This window comes from Scyliorhinus canicula, chromosome 1 (assembly GCF_902713615.1).
Source record: "Scyliorhinus canicula chromosome 1, sScyCan1.1, whole genome shotgun sequence".
Lineage (NCBI taxonomy): Eukaryota > Metazoa > Chordata > Chondrichthyes > Carcharhiniformes > Scyliorhinidae > Scyliorhinus > Scyliorhinus canicula.
In genome coordinates, this window is record NC_052146.1 from 268,676,807 (window position 1) to 268,696,298 (window position 19,492).

At 43.3% G+C, this 19,492-nt stretch overlaps 2 protein-coding genes across 2 annotated transcripts in view; one reads left to right on the forward strand and one right to left on the reverse strand.

Moving 5' to 3' along the window:
- Positions 1-19,492, reverse strand: part of LOC119974222 (thyroid adenoma-associated protein homolog) — a 570,459-nt gene that overhangs the window by 541,200 nt on the left and 9,767 nt on the right. The window contains 5 exon segments of the mRNA XM_038812984.1: positions 6,760-7,460; positions 9,843-10,066; positions 11,722-11,816; positions 12,002-12,192; positions 17,708-17,756. Of these exon segments, the coding sequence (XP_038668912.1) occupies positions 6,760-7,460; positions 9,843-10,066; positions 11,722-11,816; positions 12,002-12,192; positions 17,708-17,756 (1,260 nt within the window).
- plekhh2 (pleckstrin homology domain containing, family H (with MyTH4 domain) member 2) overlaps positions 1-19,492 on the forward strand; it is a 390,052-nt gene that overhangs the window by 173,551 nt on the left and 197,009 nt on the right. The gene's annotated exons all lie outside the window — the stretch shown is intronic.

The following is a 19,492-nucleotide window of genomic DNA, read 5'->3' on the forward strand; positions in this document are numbered from 1 at the left end:
GTTCTAGTTTTTCCGACAAGTGGAAACATTCGCTCCACAGTCTGAGGACTCAGGGTAAACCATTTCTGACAAGAGATGAAGAGACATTTCTTCAACCAAAGAGTGGTGAACCTGTGGAATTCATTACCACAGGAAGTAGTTGATGCTAAAACGTTGAATATATTCAAGAGGCGGTTAGATATAGCACTTGGGACTAATGGAATCAAAGGCTGTGGGGTGGCAGCATGGTGGCGCAGTTGGCTAGCCCTGCTGCCTCACGGCGCCGAGGTCCCAGGTTCGATCCCGGCCCTGGGTCACCGTCCGTGTGGAATTTGCACATTCTCCCCGTGTTTAGACCATAAGACCATAAGACATAGGAGTGGAAGTAAGGCCATTCAGCCCATCGAGTCCACTCCACCATTCAATCATGGTTGATTTCAACTCCATTTACCCGCTCTCTCCCCATAGCCCTTAATTCCTCGAGAAATCAAGAATTTATCAATTTCTGTCTTAAAGACACTCAATGTCCCGGCCTCCACCGCCCTCTGTGGCAATGAATTCCACAGACCTACCACTCTCTGGCTGAAGAAATTTCTCCTCATCTCTGTTCTAAAGTGACTCCCTTTTATTCTAAGGCTGTGCCCCCGCGTCCTAGTCTCCCCTGCTAATGGAAACAACTTCCCTACGTCCATCCTATCCAAGCCATTCATTATCTTGTACGTTTCTATTAGATCTCCCCTCAACCTCCTAAACTCCAATGAATATAATCCCACGATCCTCAGACGTTCATCGTATGTTAGGCCTACCATTCCTGGGATCATCCGTGTGAATCTCCGCTGGACCCGCTCCAGTGCCAGTATGTCCTTCCTGAGGTATGGGGCCCAAAATTGCTCACAGTATTCTAAATGGGGCCTAACTAGTGCTTTATAAAGCCTCAGAAGTACATCCCTGCTTTTATATTCCAAGCCTCTTGAGATAAATGACAACATTACATTTGCTTTCTTAATTACGGACTCAACCTGCAAGTTTACCTTTAGAGAATCCTGGACTAGGACTCCCAAGTCCCTTTGCACTTTAGCATTATGAATTTTGTCACCGTTTAGAAAATAGTCCATGCCTCTATTCTTTTTTCCAAAGTGCAAGACCTCGCACTTGCTCACGTTGAATTTCATCAGCCACTTCTTGGACCATTCTCCTAAACTGTCTAAATCTTTCTGCAGCCTCCCCACCTCCTCAATACTACCTGCCCCTCCACCTATCTTTGTATCATCGGCAAACTTGGCCAGAATGCCCCCAGTCCCGTCATCTAGATCGTTAATATATAAAGAGAACAGCTGTGGCCCCAACACTGAACCCTGCGGGACACCACTTGTCACCGGTTGCCATTCCGAAAAAGAACCTTTTATCCCAACTCTCTGCCTTCTGTCTGACAGCCAATCGTCAATCCATGTTAGTACCTTGCCTCGAATACCATGGGCCCTTATTTTACTCAGCAGTCTCCCATGAGACACCTTGTCAAAGGCCTTTTGGAAGTCAAGATAGATAACATCCATTGTCTCTCCTTGGTCTAACCTATTTGTTATCTCTTCAAAGAACTCTAACAGGTTTGGCAGGCACGACCTCCCCTTACTAAATCCATGCTGACTTGTCCTAATCCAACCCTGCACTTCCAAGAATTTAGAAATCTCATCCTTAACGATGGATTCTAGAATTTTGCCAACAACCGAGGTTAGGTTAATTGGCCTATAATTTTCCATCTTTTTTCTTGTTCCCTTCTTGAACAGGGGGGTTACAACAGCGATTTTCCAATCCTCTGGGACTTTAATGTATTTAAAGAAACTTTTACTATCATTCCTAATGTTACTGGCTAGCCTACCTTCATATTTGATCCTCTCCTTCCTTATTTCTCTCTTTGTTATCCTCTGTTTGTTTTTGTAGCCTTCCCAATCTTCTGACTTCCCACTACTCTTTGCCACATTATAGGCTCTCTCTTTTGCCTTGATGCATTCCCTGACTTCCTTTGTCAGCCATGGCTGCCTAATCTTCCCTCTGATAACCTTTCTTTTCTTTGGGATGAACCTCTGCACTGTGTCCTCAATTACTCCCAGAAACTCCTGCCATTGCTGTTCTACTGTCTTTCCCACTAGGCTCTGCTTCCAGTCGATTTTTGTCAGTTCCTCCCTCATGCGCCTGTAATTACCTTTATTTAACTGTAAAACCTTTACATCTGATTCTACCATATTATGATCACTGCTTCCTAAGTGTTCCCTTACTTTAAGATCTTTTATCAATTCTGGCTCATTACATAACACTAAGTCCAGAATAGCCTGTTCCCTCGTGGGCTCCATCACAAGCTGTTCCAAAAAGCCATCCTGTAAACATTCAATGAATTCCCTTTCTTTGGGTCCACTGGCAACATTATTTACCCAGTCCACCTGCATATTGAAGTCCCCCATGATCACTGTGACCTTGCCTTTCTGACATGCCCTTTCTATTTCGTGGTGCATTTTGTGCCGCTGGTCCTGACCACTGTCAGGAGGCCTGTACATAACTCCCATTATGGTTTTTTTGCCTTTGTGGTTCCTCAACTCTACCCACACAGACTCCACATCGTCTGACCCTATGTCGTTTAGTGCTATTGATTTAATTTCATTTCTAATTAACAAGGCAACCCCGCCCCCTCTACCCACCTCTCTGTCTTTTCGACAGGTTGTAAATCCCTGGATGTTTAACTGCCAGTCCTGAACCCCCTGCAACCACGTCTCTGTGATGCCTACCACATCATACCTGCCAGTCACAATCTGGGCCACAAGCTCATCTACCTTGTTCCGTACACTGCGGGCATTTAAATATAGCACCTTTAATTCCCTATTGACTGTCCCTTTTTGTTTTCTTAGTGTGGTGGACCTTGGTTTACTGAGCCTTTCCATACACTGTGTCATATTTTGTGAGATGGGGACTATCGTAACCTCTCCTGAGCTCTGTATTTTTGTGATTTTTTGAAATCCTAAGCAGCTACGCTTCCCACTGATTCCTTCACCTCTTGGTTCCCTGACTTTCCCTTCCCCCCCAATCTCTAGTTTAAAGTCCTATTGCTTTTTGCGTGGGTTTTGCCCCCACAGCCCAAAGATGTGCAGGCTAGGTCGATTGGCCACGCTAAATTGCCCCTTAATTGGAAAAAATTAATTGGGTGCTCTAAATTTATTTTTTTTAAAGGCTATGGGGAGAAAGCAGGATTAGGCTATGGAGTTGGATGATTAGCCATGATCATGTTAAATGGCGGAGCAGGCTCGAAGGGTCAAAAGGCCTCCTACTGCTCCTATCTTCCACGTATCTATATATCTGTGTAATATTAGTTAGGCCAACTGCGTGCTGTTCAGGTCACCACATTACAGAAAACATATAATTGCATTAGAAAGGGTACAGAGGAGATTTACAAGGATATTGCCAGGACTGCAAGATTGCAGCTATGAGGAAAGATTGGATTGGCTGAGGTTGTTCTTCTTGGAACAGTGGAGGCTGAGGGGAGATTTGATTGAGATATGCAAAATTGTGAGGGGCTTGGATTGTGTGGATGGGAAATGAACTATATACTTTAACAGATAGCTCAATGGCTTGGGGGCATAGATTTTTGGTGATTGGTAGAAAGATTAAAGGGGAGATGAGGAGATGTATGGGTTGTAAGGGTCTGGAACTCACTGCCTGAAAGGCTTGCAGAAGCAGAAACAATCAAATCATTAAAATGGTGTCTGAATATGCATATCATAAGAACATGAGAACTAGGAGCACGAGTAGGCCATCTGGCCCCTCGAGCCTGCTCCGCCATTCAATGTGATCATGGCTGATCTTTTGTGGACTCAGCTCCACTTTCCCGCCTGAACACCATAACCCTTTAATCTTAAAAAAACTATCTATCTTCGCATTGAAAACATTTAATGAAGGAGCCTCAACTACTTCATTGGACAGGGAATTCCATAGATTCACAACCCTTTGGGTGAAAAAGTTCCTCCTAAACTCAGTCCTAAATCTACTTCCCCTTATTTTGAGGTTATGCCCCCTAGTTCTGCTTTCACCTGCCAGTGGAAACAACCTGCCCGCATTTATCCTATCTATTCCCTTCATAATTTTATATGTTTCTATAAGATCTCCCCGCATCCTTCCAAATTCTGACGAGTACAGTACCAGTCTACTCAACCTCTCCTCAACACCCTCAACTCTGGGATTAACCTAGTAAATCTCCTCTGCACAACCTCCAGCACCAGTACGTCCTTTCTCAGGTAAGGAGATCAAAACTGAACACAATATTCTTGGTGTTGCCTCACTACAATTATACAGTTGCAGCATAATCTCCCTAGTCTTAAATTCCATCCCTCTAGCAATGAAGGACAAAACTCCGTTCGCCTTCTTAATCACCTGTTGCACCTGTAAACCAACATTTTGCGACTCATGCACTGGGACATCCAGGTCCCTCTGCACAGCAGCATGTTTTAATATTTTATCATTTAAATAATAATCCCTTTTGCTGTTTATTCCTATCAAAATGGATAACCTCACATTAACCTCAACATTGTATTCTATCTGCCAGACCCTAGCCCATTCACTCAAGCTATCCAAATCCCTCTGCAGACTTCCAGTATCCTCTACACTTTTTGCTTTACCACTCATCTTAGTGTCATCTGCAAACTTGGACACATTGCACTTGGTCCCCAACTCCAAATCTTCTATGTAAATTGTGAACAATTGTGGGCCCAACACTGATCCCTGAGGGACACCACTAGCTACTGATTGCCAACCAGAGAAATATCCTTTAAACCCCACTCTTTGCTTTCTATTAATTCATCAATCCTCTATCCATGCTACTACTTTACCTTTAACACCATGCATCTTTATCTTATGCAGCAACCTTTTGTGAGGCACCTTGTCAAAAGCTTTCTGGAAATCCAGATATACCACATCCATTGGCTCCCCGTTGTCTACTGCTCTAGTAATGTGATCAAAAATTTCCACCAAATTAGTTAGGCACAACTGCCCTTTATGAATCCATGCTGTGTCTGTCCAATGGGACGATTTCCATCCAGATGCCTCGCTATTTCTTCCTTGATGATAGGATTCCAGCATCTTCCCTACTACCGAAGTTAAACTAACTGGCCTATCATTACCCACTTTCTGCTGACCTCCTTTTTTTAAACAGTTGTGTCACCTTTGCTAATTTCCAATCCGCCGGGACCACCCCAGAGACTAGTGAATTTTGGTAAATTATCACGAGTGGATTTGCAATTTCCCTAGCCATCTCTTTTAGTACCCTGGGATGCATTCCATCAGGGCCAGGAGACTTGTTTACTTTTAGACCCATTAGCTTGTCCATCACTACCTCCTTAGTGATAACAAACGTCTCCAGGTCCTCACCTGGCATAGCCTCATTACGATCAGTCACTGGCATGTTATTTGTGTCTTCCACTGTGAAGACCCAACCCAAAAAACCTGTTCAGTTCCTCAGCCATTTCCTCATCTCCCATTATTAAATCTTCCTTCCCATCCTCTAAAGGGCCAACATTTACCTTAGCCACTCTTTTTTGTTTTATATATTTGTAGAAACTTTTACTATCTGTTTTTATATTCTGAGAAAGTTTACTCTCATAATCTATCTTACTCTTCTTTATAGCTGTTTTAGTAACTTTCTGCTGCCCCCTAAAGATTTCCCAATCCTCTAGTCTCCCACTAATCTTTGCCACTTTGTATGCATTTTCCTTCAATTTGATACTCTCCCTTTGCTCACCAGGCTAAATCGCTGGCTTTTAAAGCAGACCAAGCAGGCCAGCAGCACGGTTCGATTCCCGTACCAGCCTCCCCAGACATGCGCCGGAATGTGGCGACTAGGGGCTTTTCACAGTAACTTCATTGAAGCCTACTCGTGACAATAAGCGATTTTCATTTCATTTCATTAAACATCCATGGTCGATTTTCCCTCTTTCTACCGTCCTTCCTTTTTGTTGGCATAAACTTTTGCTGAGCCCTGTGAAAATTCGCTTGGAAGGTTCTCCACTGTTTCACCATAAAGTCTTTGCTCCCAGTCTACCCAGCCAGCTCTTCTCTCATCCCATTGTAATCTCCTTTGTTTCAGCACCCATTTCCTTTCCTTCTCACCCATCTATATTTTAAATTCCACCATATTGTGATCACACCTTCCAAGAGGATCCCTAACTATGAGATCATTAATCAATCCTGTCTAATTACACAGGACCAGATCTAGGATTGCTTATTCCCTCGTAGGTTCCATTATATACTGTTCTAGGAAACTATCGCAGATACATTCTACAAACTCCTCAATGTTGTCTTGACTGACCTGGTTAAACCACTCAGCATGTAGATTAAAATTCCCCATGATAACTGCTGTACCATTTCTACATGCATCAGTTATTTCTTTATTTATTGCCCGCCCCACCGTAATGTTACTATTTGGTGGCCTATATCAAGTTTGGATTAGGCTGGGTGGCTCATTTTTTGATTTTGGCTGCCGCAGACACGATGGCCCAAGTGGTCACTTTCTGTGCTGTAAACTGTCTATGATTCTATGAGTTTATTCTCCATCTCAACAAAGTGTTCATTCAGATTTTGGCACAACTGTAAATATAAGAAGGAAAGAATGCAGATTAGTGCTTTTAAAATACCTTAAGAAATTGAAAAGTCCACCAGTTAATATGCAGGACAATAGTCAACAAACAATCGCAAAACGTTCAACCAGATCAAATGCTAATGCTATTGTTTCTCTCCCCTACTCACCAATGTTGTTGGCTTTGTCAGAAGACTGAAGCTCTTTGATCATACAAGTCAGGCTGTCAGGATTGCATTTCAATAGTTTGGGGAGATAGTATTCAATAATGTAAGTTGTTCGGCTGGGTTTTTCCTCACACAGTATTGTAAGAAATGGAGATACCCAAGTTTTATGCCATTGTTTAATCCAATTATTAGACTGGGATGAAGACATTAACTCATTCTTATGACTCTCAAACATTTTTTCCAATAGATCACTTGCATATGTTGCTAGAGATTGCTCAAGCATTATCCCTAGAACTTGTTTAGGAACGGTGTCATCCACAGTTAGTATATATTCAGTGCCCAAATATTCCACTAAACAACCGAGTGAGACGTATTTTCCTTTGATGTGCCATTCCAGACTCAAAAAGCTGTGTGTCATATTTAAGAAGAAAGGATCTGTCATTCCACAGGAACTATCAATGGTCTTCTGGTGAATTTTTAAAATGTTTTTAAATATAGTTTTACTTTGATGTCTCACACCATCCAAAGGATGCTCCCAATGTGTCCATATGTATTCCAGCAGCTTCTGAATGGCTTCAGAGTTTCCATTCAGAGAATTTTTCAGATACTGAGAGCATGAGTCCGAATGTAGGGCATCTAGAGCAGAAGTGGTCCAAAGACTCAGATTTCTGGAGACTGACATTGCCATACTGGATTCCTTTAAGCTGAAACAAGAACAAAACAGGAGCACAACTTTCACCAGTACTGAAATGTTATCAGCTCAGTCCATTTATCAGAAGAAATCTAAACACCCACAATGCCAATAAATCTGCAACCTAGGAGCCTATTTTCCTATCCTTAATAACCAATAGGCACCAATTCATGGACTGACAATAGTAATAATCTTTATTAGTGTCACTAAGAATTCAGAATGTCCAATTCACCTACTACATAACAATCAGCTCCAAGATGCTTAACAAAGCAAGGCAAAACTAAAGTCTGGTGTACACTTATTCACATTTTACACGCTCGAAATAGAAGGCAATAACATATGCATTTAATAGCCATGATTATGATGTTATCATACTTGCAATACCATCACATTTTGTATGAAAAATAGATCAAACTGAATATATTCTTCCAGGAGCTGCACTTGCACAATTAGGCTGAGGTACATGCTAATTGTCTCCTCCTCAACTAGGTCAGGAAGAAGAGTAAAGAATGATAAAAAGCCAGTGAGTTCAGTACCAGGGCTTGGTACTGAAATGAATATGGATATTAAAATATTGACTTGAGCTTTGATTGGAAAGCTGAATTCAAATCACATTCTTTTTTCTTTCATTGTTCCAATTAAGGGAAATTTAGCATGGCCAATCCATCTACCCTGCGCATCTTTGGGTTGTGAGGGTGAGACCCATGCAGACATGGGAGAATGTGCAAACTCCACCCGGGGTAGGGATCGAACCCGGGTTCTGAGCGCCATGAGGCAACAGTGCTAACCACTGCCCCACCGTGCTGCCCTCAAATCACAATACTGACTGACGTTTAAAATTTGATTTTCATTGGAGGTTGAGTCTCATCAATTTTGGCTGGATCCTCTGGAGAACAAGAGGAGAAACTGCAAATGGCACAAAACATTTCTCAGGGAGGACTCCTGGTGCATTAATCAAGGATGAATTGTGGCAAGTTCAGTGCAGAATTTGGTGACCTTGGATTCAGTAGGGCTTCTGCAGGCGAGTGGGGAAAGACAACAAAATAAATTGTCTACATAGGATTGAACTTTAGATGACAATAAATGACCCATTTAATATAAACCAAATATAAATTTACAGCAAATGTTCCTACGGCTTTAAATTAGATTAGATTTGTTGAAGTTTATGCTCTCGACAATTTATGGAAAATTGGCCTCAGAAAATAGTTTCAAAACATGCATATTTGGAAATGCCATGGTATTTAAACATATTTTAAAATAAATAGGACAATGCATTAAATGTGGAGCTAAAAATGACAAGCATTTCAAAGATCTATTCAAGAAACACAACGAAAAAATTAAAACACAAGCTGTCTAGACACTTTGAAAACTGATTTTTTTCTATTAATTCATGGGATGTGAACATCGATGGCTGGGCCAGCATTTATTGCCCATCCCCAATTGCCCTTGAGATGGTGGTGATAAGCGGCCTTCTTGAACCAGACAGCTAATGGAAATAATTAATGATGATATTGCCATTAATTGACCATTGCTTTGCATTAGCTTAGTACAATTTCTAGTAACTTGAAATGTTTATTTCTGTTAGTTCTTGTTAGCAGATCAGAAAACAATGTCTTCTCAATGAAGGTGACATTTAATTATGGTGCAAAATAGAACCTAGAACAGATCAAAGCCTGTTATCACAAAAAATATAACCAGCTTCAATGACTGCACCCAAAGCAATGGCACTTTTGACACAACAAAATACTTCTTAACATGCTGTTTTAAAGCATCAAATAAGATTTCATTATGGACAACAATTTGTACTAATATAATCTCATATCAGCAGGTGGAGTAGCACAGATAACTCGGGAGGATTGTAGCGCTGCAGGAGATTATAGATATAGGAAGGGGAGGCCAAGGAGGGATTAGAAAACGAGGATGATAATTTTAAAGATGAGGTACTGCCTGACCAGCAAGCACTGTAGCTCAGCGAGTGCAGTGATGGTGGGTGAATGGAACTTGGTGCGAGTTAGGACACATGGGCGACAGAGTATTGGCTAAACTGAAATATACTGAGTGTAGAAAGTGCAATGCTGGCCAGAAGTGTGTTGAATTAGTCAATACTAGAGGTAATAAAGGTATGAGCAACTGAGCTTAGGCAGAAGTACAGTCAGGCTGTACAGAGGTGGAAATAGCAGTCTTAGTGATGGCGTAGAACATACATTTTCTATTATCTTTACGTCTTAGTTACCAATCTTTGCCAAGGCCAAAGGAGAAAGTGATTAGATAGCACTCCCAGAATTTCACCAATAAATTGGCACAAATATTTTCATTAAAAAAGGAGCCTTGCAAATCCAAGAATGCACTTGAACAGTGCTTGACTTAGAACACAAATGATCGAACTATTATTTACCGAGTGTTAAGTGACAGGAGAACAGTCAATATGTCAAATAGTAAATGTTCACCACTATCTCGCATTCCTCCACTTCTCCAGTCCAACATTGCCAGAGTTCCCTGGCTCAGGAAAAGAATTGCATCATCAGGAGGTACAGCATCGTAAAGTTGCCTGCAACTCGTAATTAGCCATCCTGGTGCATCATGAGCTCTTTGTGTGGAGTTAAAAAGCAGATCATGAACCTTCAAAAGAGAAAATATGTGAACCAATTAAGATATAAAAATCAACTGACTATTGAAAAAAAAATTGGGTCGATTTTAGGGCGGCGCGGTGACGGGGTGGTTAGCACTGCTGCCTCGTGCCGCTGAGGACTCGGTTTCGACCCCAGCCCTCGGTCAGTGTGTGTGGAATTTTCACATTCTCCCCGTGTCAGGGTGGATCTCACCCCCACAACCCAAAGATGTGCAGGGTAGGTGAATTGACAATGCTAAATTGCCCCTTAATTGGAAAAAATAATTGGATACTCTAAATAAATTTTAAAAATTTTAAATGAATTAAATGAAAATCGCTCATTGCCATAAGTAGGCTTCAAATGAAGTTACTGTGAAAAGCCCCTAATCGCCACATTCCGGCGCCTGTTCGGGGAGGCTGGTATGGGAATTGAACCGTGCTGCTGGCCTGCCTTGGTCTGCTTTTAAAAGCCAGCTCTTTAGCACTGTGCCAAACCAGCCCCAATAAAAAATATTGGGTCGATTTTGCTCATCTCACACCATGTGCTGTTAGCTAAACTCTGTCTTCCACCCAACAGGTCGAAAATCTTGTGTTGCAAATTGCTGGAAATGCAAGTTGATACTGTTGTGGAAATGGAAATGGGCCATTATGGTGAATGGTGAGACCAACAGTGTATTTACACAAAAAGACTGCATCTCCGTTCATGCTGCAAATCCTAAAATATTTTAGTAACCAACTCTCATCTTGAGGGAAGGTTGATCATCCACCCAGCAGTATGCCCAGTTAAAACCAGGTTGAAACCAGCAAGGCATGCTCAAATGTTTATATTTAACACCCCTTTCCCCTTTCCCAATCGACTCTGGGGATTAAAATCACTACCACAATTTCAGACAGACGAAGACCTCCAGTCCATCTTCCCCCCTGTTAAATGATTATTTATTTTAATGGCTCTGAGGGCACCTCCATTTTGTGGCACCCTTGCAATCTCCTCCTGGCCTCACAAGAACCCACCTCTCCAGGAGACGGAGGCTCTGTAGCTCCTAGCTGTGTCTTTGGGCCAACAGCATCAGAGCCCACCCTGAGTCAATTAAGAGGTCACCTCCAGGGAAATAGTTTCTCAGTGTTGATTGTATAAATTATCAAATGTATACAGGTGGGGGCACTCAGATAATTACTTGTGCATATTTCAATCTAATTTGTCTGAATCATTCCAAATTGTCATCAGAAATGTACTTTTTTTACTGGCTTCATATCATGTCTTGGTCCTTTATGTTGAAACAAATAATTGTGCAATAAATGAATGAGATGCTTATTGCCATTGGTTGTGGGTTGTACTCCCATTTGGTTCCAAAGTCAGGGTAAGGAAGCCCATGAGAAAATCCTGCAGTTGATCTTTCCAAAATTACTAATTTGATGACCAAACTTTGCTTTCAATGGGTTCCCAAAGCCAGCAAAAAAAAATTATTCTGATCAGATAAGATTAGCAAAGCATTAAATGTTGCTGTTACTCTGAATACTTAAGTGCCAATAATATTCTGAATCCACATTAATTTTTCAATGTAGTAAAAACTTAATCATATCATATCCTTCATTGATCATCTTTCAGAGCATCACATTAAACAGACAAAAATGAAGTTCAATCTCTCCAAAGGGCACTCCCACTCACCAACTTTGGCAACAGTTCATCACAGTTCACAATAGTCTTGATAAACAGAAGTGCTGCCATCCCTGCTGTACTCTGAACAGTCTGTAAGAAATCTCCTGAATTGTAGCAAAAAATTGACATTCTTAGAAACTGGGGAAAAAGGAGCAAGGTCAAAAACAAGCAACTAGCCTATCATATCTGTAATACATTATCTGCTATATTTTAACTCAGAGGAAAAAGCATTTATTGTAATTGTGCTTCAAGTGAATGTTCATTGAACAGTAGTTTCCCATAAGCTTACCATCTAGGAGTATTTCAATAAAGCATGTGAGTAGCCCACACATAGCTTCCCAGAGGGATGTCTCAGCATTTTTACAGAAAATGTCATGTATTTTCTCTTGAACCTTTTGAACAAGGATCATTGCAGCTTTCAAGGCTACCAATGAATCATGCATCAGCTTGTTTTGCAGGATGTGTTGTCCGCCAAGATTCCTAAAGCAAAATTAAAGATCAGTCATCTTTAATACCAAAAAGACACTTTCAGCAATGATGGTTTTTTGCAAAAATGAGTATCTAAGAACAAAGTTCTTAATGGTTTTATGAATCAAAAAGTCATAAAATGCTAAATTTATAAATGTGTTCTAGATCAGAAGTTACTGTGATAGAAGGAAACCGCATCTTAAATTATCACAAACTTAGGTAATAGCGATTTAAAATCTGTTATGACAGGGTGAGGAGTAAACCAACTCCCCTCTGTTTAGCCTCCTCAGTCACTCACAATAAAGATTCTATAAAACAGATTTTCCCCATGAATACCTTTTTCAAATCCAAATACATTTTTACTATCTATGCATTAGAAAACAAGGAGCCAATCAACAAGGTTTTCTTGAGTCAAAAAAAGAGCAAGTTTATTAGCCACTAAACCAGAGAAATTATAAATGAGGCAACATCATATGCAATTATAATAATCTTTATTAGTGTCACAAGTAGGCTTACATTATCACTGCAAGTTACTGTGAAAAGCCACTAGTCGCCACACTACGGCGACTGTTCAGGTACACTGAGGGAGAATTCAGAATGTCCAATTCACCTAACAAGCACATATTTCAGGACCTGTGGGAGGAAACCAGAGCACCCAGAGGGAACCCACTCAGACATGGGGAGACCGTGCCGACTCCGCACAGTGAGTGACCCAAGCCGGGAATCGAACCCGGGTCTCTGGCGCTGTGAAGCAACATTGCTAACCACTGTGCTACCGTGACACCCATGTAAAGAAAGTTAGAATGAAAAATAAAAGGTAAACTAAAAACAAGTCCTCTGGTTCTCTTTGAGGTCTACACTGTTCAATATTGTGACCATTTTAATTAGCTGGTTCCTTTAAAATTCAGAGTTGAACTTGCTGGAGACAATATGCTTTTTAAATCCACAAACTGCATTTTCCAGAAATCAAAGAATGTCTCTCCTGAGGTTTTTTCCAATGGAAATACACTATCTCTGTGAATCATTTTTAGACTGTTAATTATTTTTAAACTGTCAAGAGAAAAGGCTTTGTATAACTTGGAGAGAGAGAGATTCCTTATTGTTCTCATTGGCAATTTTTCCAGATTCCTCCAATGACCTTTACACTAACTCTGGATTGGTATAACCAGTTCTTAAAAACCTGCTGAAGGTATATATTCCAAAGGGAATCAATTTCCTTGCCTGCAGTACTGCCGAACAAGCAATCGCATTTAAATGTTTCATCTCAGAATCATTTGACACATTTTTATTTCATCCTCCACAGGGGGGCTTTAGTATCTGTTGGTTGTATATCCTTGTTAGCTAACAGTTCTCCACTGTTTTGATAGAATTACAGTTGATTGAAGTTCCAGGACTTTGCATTTTCAATGCCTTCCTTTCAATAGTCCTTTTTGAAGTGAACCTTGGCACCTGCCAGTGTGAACGTCCATGCAAAGTATCAGTACAGGACTGCAGTGCAATCCACAAAGAAAAGTGGTCAACTTATAATACCAGGCATCAAGTGATTGTGGTAGCCACCTTTGGTCAATGACTTCTTGTATTTAAAAAAAAATCAGGTCCTCTTTAAACAGATCAATATGTTTTTGGTTAACTGACGTCCGGTGGTGGCATGTAGGAGGTCACATGTTGGATGGCTCCTGTTCGAAGCTTAAGTTTTTAGAATTTAATGCCCAGTCCCAGGGGGAATTGTTCGTTAAACAAATGCATAAGACTCAAGGAAGAAGGATGTCCGAAACCCAAAGGAAAGCCGCCGTGAGGAAGGGGCGAGTGAAGGTTCGCCCTTGAGTGGAAGGGTCGGCTCGGCAACTGGAAGGATGACAGAGGCTGGGTCGCTGGTTGGAGCCGCACTATACACGGCAGAAAAGATGACCAAGGTGGTGGCCTTGGAAATTGAAAAACAGTTGGCAAAGCACATAGAGGTGATGAGGAGAGATGATGGCAACATTGAAGGTGCTGGTGGAGGAGGCAATTGCCCCAATGAAGGCAGTGGTGTCGAGCACATCAGTCGATGTGCGATAGCAGGGTGAAAAACTAAAGGGAGTGGAGGAGGCCTTGTCGCAACACAGCCATCAGCTCTCCTTAATGGGTGAGGAGCTGCAGAGAGTGATGGAGGCCAACAAGGTTTGCGAGCCCAAGTGGAGCACCTGGAAAACAGAACCAGGCGCCAAAATCTGAGGATCATGGGCCTTCCCGAAGGGGTGGAGGGCCCGAGGCCAAGATATTAGTGAAGTTGTTGGGGGAAGGGGAAGATCCCTTGCGGTACGAACTGGACCGGGCTCATAAGGCATGGAGGCCTTTGTTTCCATAGGTACCGCGTGAAGGAGAAGGTCATGATTGGGCGAAGCAGAAGCGGGAGGAACAGTGAGCTGGAATTGGTACACATAGATACCAGGACTTTGCTGTGGAATTGGTGAGGAGGCGGGCTGCCTTTGGCCGAGTGAAGATGGCACTGTACAACAGCGGTGCGCGGTTCGGCATCGTGTACTCAGCTAAGTTGCGGGTGACCGACAACTCCAAAGACTTTTATTTTGAAATAGTGGAAGCAGCGGAGGCATTTGTGAAGGCAGAAGGACTGGGGCAGGTGAGAACTGGGACTGAGGATTGGTCTTGGACTAAGGGTGGGGGGTTTGGAATTGTATGTAGCTCTATTTGGTATTGCATGTCATTATATGTGCTAGATGAGTGGAAATTGCCTATTTGGACAAGGTAGGAGTTGGGATGTTCTTTTGCAATGATGACTCTTTCAGGTTTGCACTGGGATTGTGAGTTGAAGGGGATTTCTGTTTTCGTGGGATTGGGTGCGGGGAAGGGGATTGAAGGGGAGTGACGCCTAGGCAGAAGCATTCACACTGGCTAACTCAAGATTCTGGTGGTGGTGGTGGTGGTGGGGGGGGTTGAGGGTAGTGCTCGTGAACTAGGAACCTGGGCCCCTAGAAGTCATTTTCAGGGGGTCGAACCAGCTTGGGCAGCAGGTGGGTGCGGAGGCAGATGTTTTTAACCTTTGCCTCGCAGATTGCCCGGAGGCAGGGCCTATTGGGGTGGAGGTCAGCTTCTCCATCCTGTGACACAGCTTGGCGGGTGGGCCTACTTGAATTTCTTTGACTCTCTGGAAGGTGAAGTCTCAGCTGAAGGGGATGGAGGAAGGGTTTCACAATTCGTGGGGGTTGTTTATTATGCACTTCCGAGAATTGGTTGCCACTGAACATTGGGGGGGGGGGGGTTAGGTTACACTATTTACGGATTGATTGTTAATTTGTGTTTTTTATCTGGAATGCACAAATGGATGTTTTGGTCTGCATATTGAGCGGGTTGTGGTTTGTCTGTGGGGGCTTGTTACTGTATGTGTTTTTTTTCTTTGGTTGTTTATTGATGAAAATGTTCAAAATGAGGAGAGTAACATGATTTTTTTAAAAAACTGATTAAATTATGGGTGGCACAGTGGCTAGCACTGCTGCCTCATGGCTTCGATCCTGGACTTGGGTTACTGTCTGTGTGGTGTTTGTACATTCTCCCCATGTTTGTGTGGGTTTCACCCCCGCTACCCAAAATATGTGGAGGCTCAGTGGATTAGCCACGCTAAATTACCCCTTAATTGGAAAAATAATAATTGGGTACTAAATTATTTTTAAAAACTGATGAAGTTATAGGCAAGTCTCATTCAGTCGGACTTCCAGTGGTGGCCATGGGGTGAGTGGTCGCACACAAGGTGGCTCCTGCTTGAAACCACTGGGTTTGGTTCCTTTTACCCGAACTTTGGAGAATTTAGGCAGAAATGTGCGAGAGTAGAGGAGGATTAGATCGCCCCTGGATGGGCATGTCTGCGGGTTACCAAATTCTACAGAAGATAGTGAGGGCCCTGGCTAAGGAGTTAGAGGAGACTGGTGGCGCAGCGTCAATTGCAAAAATGGTGAAGTTTTGCACGTGTAGGAGCCTGAGTGCTCTGGTGACGGCCCCGCTGCCATTCGCCCTGAGGACGTATACGAGGGGTCTGGTGATGGAGTCATCTTTAAAATTTGGAGAAAATGCTGGAAAATCTCAGCAGGTCTGGCAGCATCTGTAGGGAGAGAAAAGAGCTAATGTTTCGAGTCCGATGACTCTTTGTCAAAGCTCAGCTTTGTCAAAGCTCAGCTTTGACAGAGTCATCAGACTCGAAGCGTTAGCTCTTTTCTCTCCCTACAGATGCTGCCAGACCTGCTGGAATTTTCCAGCATTTTCTCTTTCGTTTCAGATTCCAGCATCCACAGTACTTTGCTTTTATTTTAAAATTTGGAACCAGCTGAGGAGGCACTTTAAACTAGGTCTCATGTCAGTGATGACTCCACTTTGTGGTAATCATAGGTTTATACCGGGGGTGGTGGATGGGATGTATAGAAAATGAAGGGTGGAGGGTTTAGAGCAGGTCAGGGATATGTTTGCGGAAGGGAAGTTCGCTGGCTCGAGGAGCTGTGGGAGAGATTCAAGCTATCAAGGGGGAGTGAGTTTAGATATTGGCAGGTGTGGGACTTGGCACGCAAGGAGCTGCACTAGTTCACTCAGGTGGCGGAGTCTACACTTTTGGAGAAAATGTTGCTCCCGGATTGTTTGGGGAGGGCGGGGTTGATGATAGGGGGGTGGTGATAGGATTCAGGATATATATGGATGGTTGGGGGAGAATGGCATGGCCTTAGTGAAAATGATCAAGCGGAAGGAGGAGTTGGGACCATGACATATGTTCTGGGTGTGTGAGGAGTTGGAGACATTTTAGAGGTGGTGTTCGGGAACTTATCGTTGATTCTAGGGGTTGAGATGAGGCTGGACCCAATGATGGCGGTCTTTGGGGTGTCAGGTGCCGGCGCTGCTGGAGAGGAAGGGGGCTGATGTCATGGCCTTTGCCTTTCTGATTGCCCGGTGACAGATATTTTGCAATTGGAGGTCGGACATGCCGCCGGGAGTTGCAGCATGGTTGGGAGACTTGTACAAGTTTCTCAGGTTTAAGAAAATCAAATCTGCCCTAGGAAGAGGTCTTCGAGATACAGTGGAGGCCGCTCATGGCTATATTTGAAGAGTTGTTTGTCGCGCGGGGAGGGGGGGGGGGGGGGGGGGGGGGGGGGGGGAGTAATTTTCTCAATATTAGTGGAAGATACTGAAAATGCACAATGCAAAAACTGAATATTCAGCCCACTTGAGGCCATGAAAATGCAGCAGCTTCTGCTACTTGAGCCTAATGCTTACCACATCTGCTATCAATGCAGGCAAAACAGTTCAATTAAGTGGTCTCTAACGTAACCAAAGCACTCTGATCATCTTAGTCATAGTTTAACACTATGAGTCATGGGTTCCTGCAGCACTTAATACAAGTGCAGAGTAAAAGAAGTCAGGGTTGGCAACCAAATTCAGTACCTCACAATCATGAAATAATAAACCATAGGTGAACTTTGCTTAATTCACATAATTTGAAGGTTCATCACATTTTCAACCTTGAACAAAGTTACATTTTAGAAATACTCACTTATTTTGCAGCTTAAAATCCTCCAATGTGGTATGCAGAAACTGAAGAACTACAAAGAAAAGTAAAAATTATTACAAAAGTCATTTTACAAATTACCTGTAAATTCCATGCTAATCTGCAACTAGTCACATTTCTGGACTTCATGGTCATTTTTTAAACAGAATGGATTTGGATTACAGGCATCCTACTAATATTGTTGCTTTAAATAATGTACACTCTGAAGTTTATTTTTTTAATAGGCTCCCAGATTAAAGGTGGTTAAACATGGTTATTTCTCCCAGAGTTTGAACAACAAATAATGCATAAGGATTCAGAAAGGCATTTATCACTAGTTTTTGAAAGCCCCTTGATCGGTCTGTGGGACAGAGGGTACCATCCAGTAGCCGAAAAAGCAGTACGCCAGCGGTGCAGCATGGCCAATGAAAGCCGGCAGACCTCGCTCCCAGGGTCTACCTGGGAGGTAATGTCTAGCGAGATCCAATGTGACCTTGCAAGGCTTTGCGATGTAAATCCTGCCCATTGTGGGCAGGATCGCTTTTTTAAATACTTTCATAGAATAGAATTTACAGTGCAGAAGGAGGCCATTCGGCCCATCGAGTCTGCACCGGCTCTTGGAAAGAGCACCCTACCCAAGGTCAACACCTCCACCCTATTCCCATAATCCAGTAACCCCACCCAACACTAAGGGCAATTTTGGACACTAAGGGCAATTTATCATGGCCAATCCACCTAACCTGCACACCTTTGGACTGTGGGAGGAAACCGGAGGACCCGGAGGAAACCCACACACACACGGGGAGGATGTGCAGACTCCGCACAGACAGTGACCCAAGCCGGAATCGAACCTGGGACCCTGGAGCTGTGAAGCATTTGTGCTATCCACAATGCTACCGTGCTGCATTTAAGAGCGAGACAGCCAGTCTGACTCAAATGTGCAGATTCCCGAGGTACCCGAGCCTTTGGGATTCTTCCCATCGCCTCAGAGACCTCCGGCAAGCGCCATTCAGCACTGGTCCCCACAAATGGGGACTGCACACGTACAGGTCTCCCAGGGGATTGGAGGCCCCAAGCTGCATTCCCTTTCGGCAGGGTGGTGCCCTGGCACTGTCACCTGGGTGCCAGCCTGGCAATGCCAAGGTGCCATGGTGGTGTTGACAGGTGGCACAGGCACCACCAGGGTGCCAGGTTGGCACTGCACTGCCGGGGTCCCTCCCATAGTGCATTCGGACTGGAAGGGAGGCTGGAAATCGTTTTGGGGGCCTCGTAGATCAGGCCACCATTTATCAATGCCGTCCTGATTTCTCGCTACCCTGTACAAAATGGTGCAATGTGCGGCCTCGCATGATCCCCGTTCAGGCCACTTATACGTGAGTCGCATTGAATAGCCATGTGTTTTTGGCACTACAAGCGCCGGGAAACATGTGGCTAAACGTACTTGCTAGGAGCCTTTGTTCACTTTTGGAAAATCGCACCCAGACAGTGTTTTTAAGAACAAAGGCAAGAAGGCAGTCCGGCTTTTGAAGATGGAGCTGCAAATGGCAAAAGGCTACAAAAGGCAATAAGGATCTATATTAGTGTCACAAGTAGGCTTACATTAATACTGCAATGGAGTTACTGTGAAAAGCCCCTAGTCACCACATTCCGGCACCTGTTCGGGTACACCGAGGGAGAATTCAGAATATCCAATTCACCTAACAAGTCTTTTGGGACTTGTGGGAGGAAAACGGAGCACCCGGAGTAAACCCACTCAGACATGGGAAGAATGTGCAGACTCCACACAGACAG